The sequence below is a fragment of the Dermochelys coriacea genome, chromosome 2, assembly GCF_009764565.3.
Source record: "Dermochelys coriacea isolate rDerCor1 chromosome 2, rDerCor1.pri.v4, whole genome shotgun sequence".
Taxonomy (NCBI): Eukaryota; Metazoa; Chordata; order Testudines; family Dermochelyidae; genus Dermochelys; species Dermochelys coriacea.
The window spans coordinates 206,739,419-206,754,239 of record NC_050069.1 but is presented as its reverse complement, the minus strand read 5'-3'; the positions used below and the strand labels follow the sequence as shown (position 1 = coordinate 206,754,239).

At 37.9% G+C, this 14,821-nt stretch overlaps 1 protein-coding gene across 9 annotated transcripts in view; it reads left to right on the top strand.

Moving 5' to 3' along the window:
* The window catches only part of CREB5 (cAMP responsive element binding protein 5), a 359,862-nt gene that overhangs the window by 268,772 nt on the left and 76,269 nt on the right, over positions 1-14,821 (top strand). For all 9 annotated transcript variants that reach the window (XM_038393118.2, XM_043509125.1, XM_038393119.2 and 6 more), the window contains one exon: positions 1,389-1,499. In XM_038393118.2, the coding sequence (XP_038249046.1) occupies positions 1,389-1,499 (111 nt within the window). The remainder of the gene's footprint in view (positions 1-1,388; positions 1,500-14,821) is intronic.

The following is a 14,821-nucleotide window of genomic DNA, read 5'->3' as shown; positions in this document are numbered from 1 at the left end:
CAGCCCTGTTAATATAAAAAGTTTTGGGAGACAAACAGCAGAAATTAATGAGGAAGGTTAGAAATAATGAAATAAAACATTCATACTTCACTGTGCTGAATGTGATCATTTTGCAAGGCTGTCTGAAAGCTAATGTTTGTGCTGTTCCTAAAATAAAAGTATCCTCCTCCACCTCTTGGAAGGGAAGACATGCCATTTGTTTTGTGCATGGTGGAACAATGATGGGACTATGGGCAATTCACCCGGCAGATTTGGGCTCTTGTCTGTGTTGTCTTCCAGAAATGAGAGTGTGACATACTTGTCCTAAAAAAATCACTGCCCTCAACGTTCCTTTTCAAGTGTCATTATGTTGTTATAAATTTATACAAGTATGTAATAAATATAAACTGATGAGCTTGGGACTTTTTATGTGTAGTCATATTCTGGTTTTGGGTTTTTTAACAATTAGATATGAACTTTGTCCATTAATAGCTTTTGGAAGTTTAAAAGGAATGTCCAGGACAAGACATTTCTATATTATTCACTGTTAGGGTTGCCAGGCATCTGGTTTTCAACCAGAACCGTTCGGTCGAAAAGGAGCCCTAAGTTGGGTGAATATTCCTTTAAAGTACAGCTTATTTTCAGATTCAGGGGGTGCAAATTGTTCCTACTTCACCCACAGGAGTGAATCCAGTCATCTGTTGTTAAATGGAACAAAACATTGAATCCTACCACATCTCTTTTCACTGAAAACATTAGAGAGAAGCAGTTTTAAATAGCAAATTCTCCTTATTCTAACTGTCTTTTGAATTTGTCAAGGTACCATAATGTAGTGAATTTAGCATGCAAGAAGAGCTCTAAAGGGTTGGTAGGGTGTTTTTGTTTTGTTTTGTTTTGTTTAAACTCCAAAGCTTCTCTAACATGACCTGGGATATATGAAAAACTCCCCTTGATTGAGCAGTCCCAGAGAAGAAAAAAGAACCCAATTCATGTTACATACACTCTAGATCATGGATTTTTATTTACGTTTTCAACAAGCTGAGCTGGGCTGCAGTGACAGCAGAAGCCACAACTTTATACAATGATGCTTTTAAAACCACTTAACTCCGAGTGTTGTTATACTAAAAGGGGGGAAATCATTAAAAAAAAAGTTCAAACCTGGGTGGCTGATATGTTTGTTTTGAAAAGAAACTCTCTTTTTTTGAATGGCTTTTGAGAAAGGCAGCGTTTGTAGGACAAATTTGGAGAATAAGCAAATATAAGCAGTTCACAAAACAGTTTTTTTGAGGGATGACTCAAAGAAATAAAGCTGGGTCTCTTGGAAAAGAAACTGAACATATGCCCTTGAAAATGTTTTTAGACTTTATCTTGTTGTCTAATTTGTTTTTCTTTTTTTCTTCCTTTTAAAGATGGAGAGACAAATGTCAATGAACTCCAGTATCATGGGGATGCAAGGCCCAAATCTCAATAACCCGTGTGCATCACCCCAAGTCCCTCCAATGCATTCAGAAGCCAAAATGGTAAAAAGAAACAATTACAAATCCTTTTTTATATTGTTTTTACACAGCAGTTACCTGGAGCAGTAGGCAGGCAAAGCTTACCTCATTCTTAGTCATGGATCATGTGATCTTTATCCGTGCCTGTAATTGGCTGTCAGCATACATGCACTTTCAGATGTTACCAGTCTCCACTGACTCTGGGCGAGATTAATTTAAAGAGAGTGGACTATCTGATCCTTACCATTTTTAATAGGAATTTTGGTGCAGATGTGTGGAAAATCAGCAAATGGGCCGGTTGGTTCTGTGATGGTGTCTGCAGCTTGGGTTAAAAATTGTAAGTAAACAAACACTAGAGTAAAGGGGTCTGGTGTGGTGGGCATGGGCATACTGTCTGATTTTTCTAGGCAGGCATGTGGCATACGGGGTGATGTCAGAGAACAGTGTTAGAGGCACAAACTGAACAATGCTTGGAAAATCAGGATTATATTTTTTTTTTCTTGAGTGCAGCTGATGAGGTTAGAGCAACTGATAAAGTGATAATTTGGACAAAAATGATTTAGTATTTTAAATGAAATAGTTACTTCTAATTAGTGCTTCATCTAGGCTGGCTGCATCAGATATGAAAGTGAAAAAAAATTGCTTGAGCCCTGGCACCTCTTTCATTACAAATTAAGCACTGCTTCTAATGTTTTCTGAAGTTACTGTGATGTGTATATTGTGCGCTCAAATCTCCCCTGTAGTATGTAGAGGATTTATTTGTGTGAATGCCATTAGCATTGAGTTTGTAAGTCCCTGGGCCCCATACATCCACTTCCAGCGGAACATACAGTAATAATACCCCATAGCTGTGCCCATCAACATATGCTTACATTATAATTGAAATATTAACATTTTGTTTCAGCCTTGTAATAATTGTTTGATGGCAGCTGTAAGTGTAAAGTCACAGGTTGACACATTAAATATGTGGATCCATTTCAAGATACTTTGTGCCTGGTTGTCCTTTTATCCCCATGTAAACCAGGAATGAGCTCACTGGAGTTAGTGGAGTTACACCAGTCGAGAAGTGTAACACATGGAGACTCAAGGAGACTCAGGCCCCAAAGTTGAATGTCTCATATAACCTTAAACCACCACACGTTTGTATTTCCTAGTTTGATTAGTAGATATAGTGTCTGTTTGTAAAACAATTGTCATTCATCCCAAGGCAAAGGAAAAGGTGTACCTGTAAGTTGGTACAGTATATGCAAGAAACCCTCTGTGTATACAGTTTAGGACCAGAAAACATACAAGGTTTTCCTGTCTCTATTTTCTTAGTCATGATAGGTCACACATTCACCTCACTATTAGTTTGGGTTAGACTGTTAACCCAAGCTTTGTTAACACCCCATCTACAACCACACTCTGTAAGCATGCAGCCAGTTGGCCAGAAGAGCAGATGTAGCCAAAAATGCTAGCTACTTCAGCCAAGCAAAATCTGTGGTCTAGAGTTCTTTCTGTGCCACACAGTAACGGTGACATGCCAAATGGCAACAGCATCTGCAGCAGACCTTGTTAAATCTCTTTGGAATAGGCATGTGTTTTTTCAACCCAAGCAATGTTAAGCCAAACCAAATACTCCTTGGTTGAATAAATCCAAAACTGGCATCTGTTTTGGATACTAAAGTTTCTGCCCACCCCCTTTCCTCTCCCTCCTCCCCGCCCCCGCTTTTTTTTTTTTTACTGAAATTGTGAGGCTACTTAAAACAAAATTAAATTATTGGTACATATGATGAGAATTCTGAGCTGTAATATCTGAAATTACACTTTAAAGCAGATCACTCTTTAATCTGAAGAAACTTGTTTTGTCCCAAACTCTGATACATAAAGGTATTGTTCTGTGAAATCATCCCCACTCTGAGTTGATAACGGGTCCAAGACATTGCAAAACAAAATACTGCCCAAAGAACTCTTGATGCCTCTTCCCCTTGCTTCTATGGGGTTTTCTGCCCCCTCTCTTAGAAAAGCAGCAGCTTTTAACCAATAGAACAGAGGCACCAATTATAGACCATAAGCATCCCTTTTTGAAAATTTACTCCTATAAATATTTAACATTGTATATGTATATTATATGTTGCAGTTAACATAAATAAAATGAATGCATGAGACAATACACATATAACATAATATCCCTTTTCATTCACCCATTATGAATATAAATCTACATGAAAAAATAGAATAAAGGAAGAAAACATAGGAAATATTTAGAGAGAAACATTCCTTATGACTTAGTTAATGAATTGACAATCTGCATTTTAACTTCAGTCTTCTTCACTGTCCTGTTCTTTGTTCTTATAAATAAACACTGCAATCTTCTTCCTATTCAAAGACCTGCAAATGTGAGGTGTTGAGTACCTCCTGCAAGTTGAAGTCAGTGGAAGGTGAGAGCACTTAGCATCCCCAAGGATCGAGTCCTACGTTAAGAATGAATTTTAGATTTCTTCACAGTTAATGCTGTTATCAATGATGCATCCAACTCCACATATGTGCCATTTTGCTGGTTGCACTCTGTGACTTGTATACATAGCATATACTATACAAAAGTCACTGAAGCAGCCCATAGTAACTGGAGAAGTGCTAGTGACTAGGTCTGAGCCAATGGCTACTGAAGTCAATGGCAGTTGGATCAGCACTCATCTACGTAGTTGACTGTTTACTCCCCAACACAAAGAGATGCGGAATAGATTCCATGGTAGACTCCTCTTCAGATATGAGACATAGAAATGTAATCCAAATCCCTCTTGCCTTACATGGGATGAACAGGATGTGACCCATAGACTAGGCATAACGGTGTTTAGGTCTCTAAGTGATTTCCTTGTTCCTGTAGACTAAATGTTCATAAACAAATAGCATATATGGAGACTTTTCAGTATAGATGGCAAAATCTAAAGAACTTCACCATAATAACTTCTCCAGAGTCAGTTTGTTGTGGGAAATGGGAACAAGGGTATAATTTTTAAATCAGCTTTTTCTTCCTGCCATTTAAAGGATGCAAAATCCAGTGACCTAATGTTAGATTTTTTAAAATTTTTCTTTAGATTAAAATATATTGCTTGAAATATTAATCTGCTGTACCTAATAAACCAGAATGGATTTAAGTTATAATCACAAAAATTTACAGTTTGTTTTATGATATGTCTTTCCTTCAGCATATTACATAGTGCTTTATAACTGTCTCAGTTAACGAATGAATGATTGAATCTCTACATCAATATTACTTTCTTGCCAGATTCAGAGCTAAAAACCCCGTGACCCCAGCAAGCACTGATTTTATATCTTTCCCCCTCCTAATGAAATAATATGTATCTTTAAAATTACTAGGTAAAAGTGCATAAAGTATGTCTAGCATGTGAACATGTGGTTAAATACACTAAAGGTATTCTGAACCTTGAATTGCCTGCCCCGTCTTTACTATCACATTAGCTGCTCACGTACCATACCTGCAGCTAGTTGAGTTTGCAATTTGAGACAGTCATATTCAAACCTTTGCTTAGCCCCAGTTCTGATATTTTGTGAACCACCAAGGTCAGAAATGAGTAGTACGCATTGTCCCATTGGAAGTCTAAAAATCAAATTTCTAAAAGTTTACAACTCCAACTTGATTTAGGTAGCTGCTATTGTAACACCGACAGACTCTGGTCGTCACTGGGTGGGATTGAACCTGGGACCTCTGAAGCTTAGTATAAGAGCCTCTGTCTCTTAGCTAAGGCTGTAGCAGACTCATCAATCGCTAGCTGGGCCAGGTGCCACTAGAGGGGGACAGAGTGACTCACCATATGGGCATGAGTTACACTATCGCAAGAATTTTTAGAGCTGGAATTAATACTATATATACCATATGAAAACTTGAAATGAAAACTTTCAAATGATGCAAAGCATAATCTCTGATTCTGTGACTTTACTGGAATATTTGCTGCATGCCAGAATTGGAGTAGAGGATGCAGAACAGGTTGCTACTCAGAATGCCCTAATTTTAAAATGATTTTTTTCAGTATTTTTCATATTAAAAGTTAATTGTGTAAAACTTTTCAATGGTTTTACAAATCCAAAATAAAATGTACTATTTGTGCCTCCCTTTCCTGGCAGAATCTGGGGTTGATGGGGGGAGGCTTCAGAGCCTGAATTCTCACCCAACAATTTCAAAGCTATTTTAATAGTGCTAGCATGAGTTCCACTATCCTGTTGACCTAGGCTGGGAGATTCACTCCCGTGGGTTGTATAAACATACCCTCAGTGGCCTTTTTTCCCCTAACAGTTTCTTATTAACTTTATGGAATTAAGTACTAGTGTTAGTACACTGTAAGCATTAGTAGGGCAAACAGTAATGATATAAAAAGTTACATCATTTTTTTATCCAATGAAAAAGTACGTACATAATATATTAGAAAAGGAAAACCCAATAAGCTGTTAAAGAACATGTTCCTGATTATAATGACAATACTAACCATATTAACTAGGTCTGATATAATTTATCTAAGAAATCTCTGAGACTTCCGGGCAAGAGGAAGGACATAAATTGTGACACTCTTCAGACATGGAAAATATTACAAAGTTTTTGCATTTTAGAGCTGAGATTTCAAAGCCACCTAAGGCTTGAATATCCAGTTCCCAATGCAATTAATGGAAATGGAAATGGAACGTCTAGATCCTCTATGTGGCTTTGAAAGTCTTAGCCCAGTTGTAGATAAGTCCCCCTTTCCAGCAGTCTTGTGGGGGTCCAGATAGCTATGTGTTCAGTGTAGCTATCAGTTCTGAATCTGTACAGTTTCTCCATAACTACAGAGTTTCAAATATGTTGAGAACCATCAGCTGAGAAGGTAGGAGTCGTAGCTTCCATTTACTTACATATTGGCTTTCTGAGGGACCTATTAAGTTCTATGCTGCTTCAGATGTCAAATAGTACCTATTTCCTCATCCACAAGGCGTTATGATGGCCCAATTAAGCTAAGTGGAAAAAATGTTGAATTTAACACTCTTTCTCTCATCTTATGTTTTCTGCACTTAATTCAGTTGGGTCATTGTAGCTACTCTTGAACATGGGATCAAGAACTCCTTATGATATCAGTAACATCTTGGGACATGGCTGGTCTCTGGAGACTGTTTGAAAAGGAAAGCACAGCAAAGGACAGATCCTGGTCTCAGTACTGTAATTTTTCCATGTTGACTTCCGGTGGAAGTTTGACATGAGGAGTACCTGCAGGAACAGATCTATTAAAGTTCTAGTTTTATTGTTAACATTCCGTAGCACACAAAAATAATAAATTAGTGGATTCCTATGCTTTAATTTTGAACCCACCAGGACTAAAATCACCTTAATGGACCAATAAAAATGCTTTCATGGACGTAAACATTTCTAAACACTGGCACAGCATCAGTGAATGGAAAGAAAAATGTTTTCTCTCTGCCAAGCCTTCAACAACAATTTTTCACGTGCCCCCTCAGAATCTAGCAGAGAAATCTAAGCAAGACAAAACAGCAGTGTAAAATGATGTCTTGCTTTGTAGAAAGATCCTGACATAAACTATTATATGGTACATTTTCAAGGCAGTTCAAAGATTAAGAAGTGTGTAGCTTCTGCAGTTGTTACATGAATTGCACATTTAATTCTCCACTGACTTTACTGAAAATATATCTCTTATTATATGACTTTGCATTTTAAACTATGAAAAGCCAACTTTTCAATGCAATATTGCTCTAGCATTTAAAAAGTTCTACAGGCAAAATTCAGTAGTTTTTCCTGTAGGGTATGTATGCTTTGCCTTGGAATATTTAACACCATGCATAATATAATACTATGGGTAAAGCTAGCCATATTTTATTTTGTGTACTGAAATGAGACCATATACCCACCAGGCCTAAATGCTGCATTATTGAACTAAAGTCAGTAGAAACTAATACTTCTTAAGTTCTCAGTAGCTTGACAAATGAAATTGAGGAAGAGCCAGTTTAGTTAGTCATACAGGCTATGAATACATGTTGAATTGTTAATCTCGCTTTTACCAAGTGGGCACAAAGTGTTGCCACAAGTTGTAGTGATTCTTAGCATTTTTCTTTCTTGTGTCACTTTATCTGCAGTGATCTTATTGACTAGTTGACTGGAAGAGTTTGGATTTTTATTATGTTGTTTTTCTTTATTCAGCTGGGTGTTGAAATGACCTCTGTCTCCCCCCATACTAACTACTCTCCCTCCCCTCTCTTATTCCCTCTCTCCACCCCCCATCTGTTTTCTCATAGGATTTACTGTCTTTGCAGATTTGTTTCTCTTTCTCTGTCTTCCTTCAGTGTCCACCCTGATTTTGTAACCATAGCAATAAATGAAATACAATCCCAATATTTGTGTGCTGTATCTAGCATCTAGCCAAACACATGAGCTGCTGGATCTTGTTTTTGTGTTTGTTGTACGATTCTAAACTCTTATGTCAGATGCATGTGTGTGTATAGACTGTGGTAGTCTGATTCAGAGCTGTCCCTTTCAAAGTCCTGTTCATGTAAACTCATGTATGTGTCTGTGGGAACTGGAGCAAATAAAAGCAAATCCTTGTGTCAGTGAAGCCAGGAAAAAAGGAAATTATAAAAAAATTGTTGTGTTACGGGGAAGTTCTGCGTCACAGAGATATACTTCAGTCTTTTGCTTGGAATTTGTACAGCTTTCACTTTCCAAGATTTTTGCAAGAGTCACTAATAATGGAAGTTGTTTTGCACTTTGGGAAGGTCTGCCGAAGACTGGCATTCACTTGGGATGTACAGTAAGTCTCCTCACAACATAAATCCTCTCAGAGGCAAGGAAAGATATTTAATAAACATGAACAGCTTCAGATTTTATCAGCCAAGGAAACTTATTGTACCGTAAACAAATCCTAATGTTAAACAGCAAGTTAGAAAACACTTTTCTTCACTATGTACAGGTTCTAGGTTTTCCCTTCTCGTCTCTCTCCCTATTATTATATGTACCATGTACATTTTCAAAGCTCTGCACAAACATTAACTAGTTTTCATCTGGGGTAATTAAATATTGTTACAATGTTGTAGTTTGGTAACTGAGGTAGAGAGGTGAATTGAGTTGCCTAGGGGCAGACAACCTATTAGGGGCAGAGATGAGATGGGAAAAAAGGAGTTCCTGGCTTCCAACTCTGAGCTCTGTCTATCAGATCATGTGACTGCACTCTGGATAGAATTTACTTACAGTTAATATGTGCACAAGTCATGTATTTTATCAGCAGAGTTGGGCTTAGGTTTACACATCCAGTTCCAGAGTAGGTCTGGGGATCAAAGCCCCAAATGGAGGTGGGGGGTTTCAGTTTGGATTCAATAGCACTGAAATCTTCTGAACTGCTTTCATGAGATTTTGGCTCAAAGATAGAAATGTTATAGATTAGTTCTTGTGAGATTTCGGTCATCTTCAATGATGAAAGTTTTGTGAGATCGTATTTCCTGATGTTGCGGATTCCACTATTTTGGATTGAAATCTTATGAGAGCACCTATTTTCAGCCACATCCAAATCAATCCTGGAAAATAGTTTCTTTCCAGTTTTGAACGTAACACAAACTTGAAATTGCAGGGGGTGGGTGCGGAGAAGGGAGGTATTAGGATCCAAGGATTCAGACCCATTCCCCTGCAATATAAAAGTATTTAATATTTGAGGTTTCTCTAGAAATAACAAGTGTTTTTAGTGTGCATATCCATCCGTGGCAATTTCTTTAGGCACTGAGAATGTAAATGGATGATTACTTAGTTAGATAATAGAATTTGCAAATATCGGCCCCCATCCCACAATGAACTCTACCAAGGCTCAGAATGACACCCCTGTGGGACTTACTGTAAGTTAAGGGTCACAGTTCAAATACATCTTAGAAGTTAAGTTAAGTTTGAAGGGACATTCATACATTTCTACTCCTCTTTAGTTTGATTCTTTCAAATATGGACAGAGACACTTTCCAGAAGTGAGAGGATTACAGTCTGTCTTCCAGATGTTCAGTAGGGCAGCTTTTCTCATTTATGTTCAGCTAGTTATCAAGGGAGGTAATTTGAAATGCCTTGGACAGACTAGGTCCCCCACCCTGGAAACACTTATGTAGCAAACTTTACTGTGCTACACTTGCTGTTTTTACTAGCAAAACATTGGCCTATTAAATGTTTATCTGAGATTTTAGCGTATGAAGTGCCATGAATAATGTTTTCAAATGTGTGTTTCGGGCAGACTACCCAGGGTATGGTGTAGATAGTTACATCCTCTACATTCTGTATCCTACCTATAATGTAATGTATTTCATTGCCTAGCTCTGTGGGAGTCAAAGTGTTGCTTAGAGAATTCTAGTGACACTGTGACCAACAACCACTCTCATCTTTATTAGGGACATTTTATTAGCGTGCAGGGGACCATAGCCTTGGTAGGTCATGCCTCTGTTATGGTAAAGGCAACTACAATTTGCTTCATTTCATATAATTAGCTGGTGCCTTGGACTCCGGGAAAGTTGGCAGTATGTCTCTCAGATCGTTAATGTCTGGATGCCCCAGGCCTCTCTAATGCTGTAGGGAAAGGGTAAAGGGTATGTCTGGTGTACTTAGGAAGCTTGATTGAATGGCCCTAAGTCCTTTAAGAATAACAGTTAATTAAGTCAGTCTCCTTTTTTCCAATATGTGTAAAATTTCTTTGTATATATAGTTTTATGCACACTATTGAAACCAATTCTAACAATGGAAAATGTTAGAAAATAAAGCTGTTCTTTTAAGATAGCTTTACTAGATGATTAGTTAGATACTATCAGTGGGGATGTACTTTTGTTGATAATTAAGTTCCACTTCTTAGATCTTCATGCATCCAAGTTAAGGGATACTGTCAGGTATACTTTGGCCCCTTATTTAAGTTGTGTTAAAAATGAGATGTCACAAAAACGGAGACAAATAGAAATGTTTGCATGAATTTTATTTTTCAATAGAGGGAAACAGTTTGAAAACAAAAAACAAAAACGACCACCATTTCCTGGTAACATTGCAACCCATACTTTGCAAAATTGTGCTGTCACTTCAGAGCTTGCCTTGAAACTTGGATAATTCAAACTGTTACATCTAAGCCATATTATTCTGGAATGTTTAAAGTAACCTAAAAGCCACCTCTCAATATATACACAAACAAAGTTCATTCTTTGTTCTGCATCTGGAAATACATACGTAATCTAGTGCTGCTTTTCAAGTTCGCAAGAAATATTGTGATATTTTTATTACGGTTCACACTCACACAAATATGAAAAGTTTAGTAATGGCATATCCTCAGTACTGCCCTCAAGTGCCAAGGTTGCATATGAAGCCTGGTGGGATCAAACACATGTTTAAATATGTACTAAAGCCTAAAATAGTCTTTACTAGACCTGTACAAATTATTTTAAATTATATAAATATTTTTAATATGTCTGGCTTCTGACAGAACACTACTATATACCAAAGTATGACATTAGCTGTCCTGTGCCAACTTTTCACATTTTTTTTCCAACACACTTAGCATCGTTATTGGTTCAGTCTAGAGCCCGCTTCTTGTACTGTATGTGGTTCAGCAAAAATGTTTGTGAAGAAGATAGACCTAGATTCTCCTACTAATGGAGACACAGACTTCATTAGGACAAGGTTCAGAATGATCTTTATTCTTGCTGCTAACATAGTGCTAAGTACAGAGATAAGAATGTGAAGTCCCAATTTGCTTTCTGATCTGATAACCATGTACAGCAGTTCTGTAGGCTGGTATGATGCATCTGTGTGTGTGTGAGGGAGAAGAGAGTATATATTTGGGTTCCTGCGACAAACATCTTTATCTCATTTCATAAGTAGAGTGAACATTATCTCCTAGAATTCTCTTAACTAGACTGTCCTGCTAAAGCCATGGTTTAATAAAGGGAGGTTATTAAAATGTGAATTCTCAAAGCTTCATTTTAACAGGGAGGCAGAGTTTTGAGATTTTAAGAATGGATAAATTGAAGAGCTGTGTGTATTTCTTAAACCAAGTCTATTGCTCAAATGGCTGCTTTTATATTCTTCTTTTCCAGAATGATTCATTCCTTGTGTTTCTGCTACACATTCTTAATCTGTATAAACACATATAATCTCTGCCTTTTTATTTATCTGAGCAGTGCTTTTTTTTATTAAGAAAGCATTTCAATCTCATGAAACACTTTAGAATGTTGAGGATCAATAACTGAAAAGCAAGGGGTATTACCTAAAGCTCACTTATTAACATCTATCTGGAGTGACTCCCATCAATAATGGGAAATTTGTTCTGCTGCACCAATTTATTCTGCTGAACTGTCTATCTTCTAAATGGTGTTAGTTGTGGAATAGTTTGCTGGGAAGTTTGATCTAAGTAGTGTTTGCATTAGGTAGCTGAATAAAGGATTCCCAGAGGGAGTTTAAGGATTATGCAAATAACTTGTGAATATATGCATCAGCACACAGAGAATTCATATGGGAGACTTTCTGCTCCTGTGATGAAACTAGCAGCTATGGAGACTTCCAAGAACACTGGGATCTGTCACTTCAGAAAATTGGGTAGACTCTTCCATTTTAAAACTTTAAAAATTAAATGTGTTTCTCTCTGATACTGAAAGGTTCAGGATGTCATTATATTAATCTCAGTAGATTTAGGGATCACCTAATGTACCCCAAAGCCCAATGTAAAATGGCTTTGCACAGAGTATGGCAATCCAGGAGAGAGGAAATGCAGAGGTAGACCAACCCCTACAGCCCCGCCTTGGTCACTACTACAACTAGCTCAGGTATGGTGTATACTCGCTCAACTCTAGCATGTTGTTATAGTCTGGTGAATCTGTGCAGTTTTCACTTCCACAACCCATTTCCTTGTCCCATCCATTTCTACAGTGAAACCAACCCTGGGGCATGACACTACCTTACATAGAGGGCTCTGAAGGCTTCAAAGCAGAAATAAGGCACTTATGCTGCAATTGGGTCTTTTGGAGGACCCTGTGGGTCAGGCTTAGATCCTACATCCCTTTCACCTGGGCCAGTTTAACGCATAGCCACAAGAGCTCCATGCTGGGAGCCCCAGCTCCTGGAGTCATGTGATCACATCAGAATCTCAGCTTTCATTTAAAAAAAAGTATATTTGTTGCTCTCATGGTTATGAAAGAAAGTTTGAGGTCATGACCTGAGTATAATCAATGCACAGTTATCTTCCTGAATTTGCAGACAGCTGAAACCATAGCTGTGAGAGTATGATCAGCCCAATGCATCTCAATGGGATGTTAATTCCCAAACCTATTATTTAGTTTATATCAATGGAGTGTTAACACTAACAGCTCGGGGGGTGGGGCGTGGGGCGCTAGCTGGCACCACCCCAGCAGAGGATTGCATGTGTGGCAGGAGAAGAGTGCTACGGGTCCAGCCCTCCCACCCAAGCAGATGACCCTTGGCTGCCAAGGTAAGTATTAGAGGGTTCTCATGAGGCCACTTCTCCTCTCTGAGTGGAAGTATGACATTAGCTGCCCTGTACATTAGAGTTCTAAAAATACGAGATGGAATTTTGTAGTTTCTTTATGAAGTAATTCTAAAAGGATACAGAGAGAGGGCCTGATTCTCATTTATACTATGGCCCCTTTACACCGCTCTGGCAGTGGTAAGGCATGTACATTTTTTAGATTCAAAACTTGCACACAATATTGGAAGTTTGCTATTGTACATTAGATTTCCTGGGTTTGATTCTCATTGACACTATTGCCACTTTTACAGTTTTGTGTCTGAATATCTGGAAGAAAACTTGTACTGCATGGCTACTTGCTCCTTTATAAAATCTCTCTCATTACACCCACAATATGTAATATTAGCATGGCATTAGTGAATACTATACCTGCCCACTTTAATCCCCACATGCCATTCAATGTGTCTCCCTTAATAAATTATGTACTGAAGAAGCAATAGCAATAGCTGAGATTCTTAAGGCAGGAAGAGTCACATTACCAGAAGTACCAGAAGTACCAGAAAGGCTGATTAAAATTAAATTGTAGCAGACAAAAGTTTGTTACAAAGGAGGGCTCTATTACAGCCAACTCACTTTCTTAGCTAACCTCTGACTTATTTATTTCTCCTGCATGGTGCAGTCTGCATACTCTTTCTAGTTGTAATGAGCATTAATTGATTAGCTGGATCTATGAAGAGCTTGAGCGCTAGTAAGTACTATCCCAGTGGGTACACACTAAATAGTTTATGAGGTAATTAGTATTGTAATGCCTTTTCTAATGAGCCTTTTCAGTAATGAAATCTCATGAGAATGTTACTGGTTCAGATATATTTCTTCAAACACAACAGAAGGTAAGCTAATACCGTTAAGAGATTTTAAAGCTAGTTTATAAAACAGCTTCAGTAACTTATTTCTGAACACTTGCCTGATTCATTTTCCTTTATTAAAAATAAGTGCAATCTTTTATTTTTTCCCTCACTGCTGTGTAACTTGTACTCCCCTCTCCCCATGCTTTCTTACAATATACTGCAATTTCAAATACTTGAGATAATTTCTGAGGCTGTTAACTGATCTCTTTGACTCTTCTGTAAATAAATAATACTATACTGTCTAAGTGTGTTGTTTCATATGTGTTCTCATCCCATCCTGGGGGAAAAAACAACACCCAGTGCTTGGCTGCATAGTTACTTGGATTTATGGCTGGTGTCAGGTTTGACAGAATGACCAACCTTTACAAAGCCTTTCAATGTCAAACCAACTCCTATATTCTGGAAGCTAGAAAATGGCACAGACTGTGGTCACACAGGCATCCTTAGCTAACCTCCCCTTTCAGAGTTGGGGGGTCTTAATGCTGTTGTATCCTGGATTATCCCATAGCTTGAGGGGCAAGTACTCTGCCTGGCATTTTTATTTCTAATGTCTAAAATAAGCAGCTGTAGCAGAGCTTCAGAGGGTTTTTGCTAGGTAGAGCTTTTCATAGTATGTATCATTTCATATGTGACTATGGTAATAACACTGCTTTTTACCTTATAGAGACAAGGCACAGTCGGAGATGCATGATTTAAACAATTTGTTATTCTGTACCCATAAATACACCGCAGATGTAAGGAATGAAGTATAATATTAGTAATAATAATTAACTTTTCTATAGCATCTTTTATCCAAAGAGCACAAAGCACCAGACAGACCTTTGAAACTGATTTACAAACTATGTCTAGAGATCACTTCTTCTAGCTCTCAAATGCAGCCTCCTCTTGGGTGGGAAGGCAGCAGCAGTTTAACAGCACATAATAATGCTACAAAACAATTCAGGCCAGAGAGTGAAGAATGGATGCTTTGGAAGCCTCT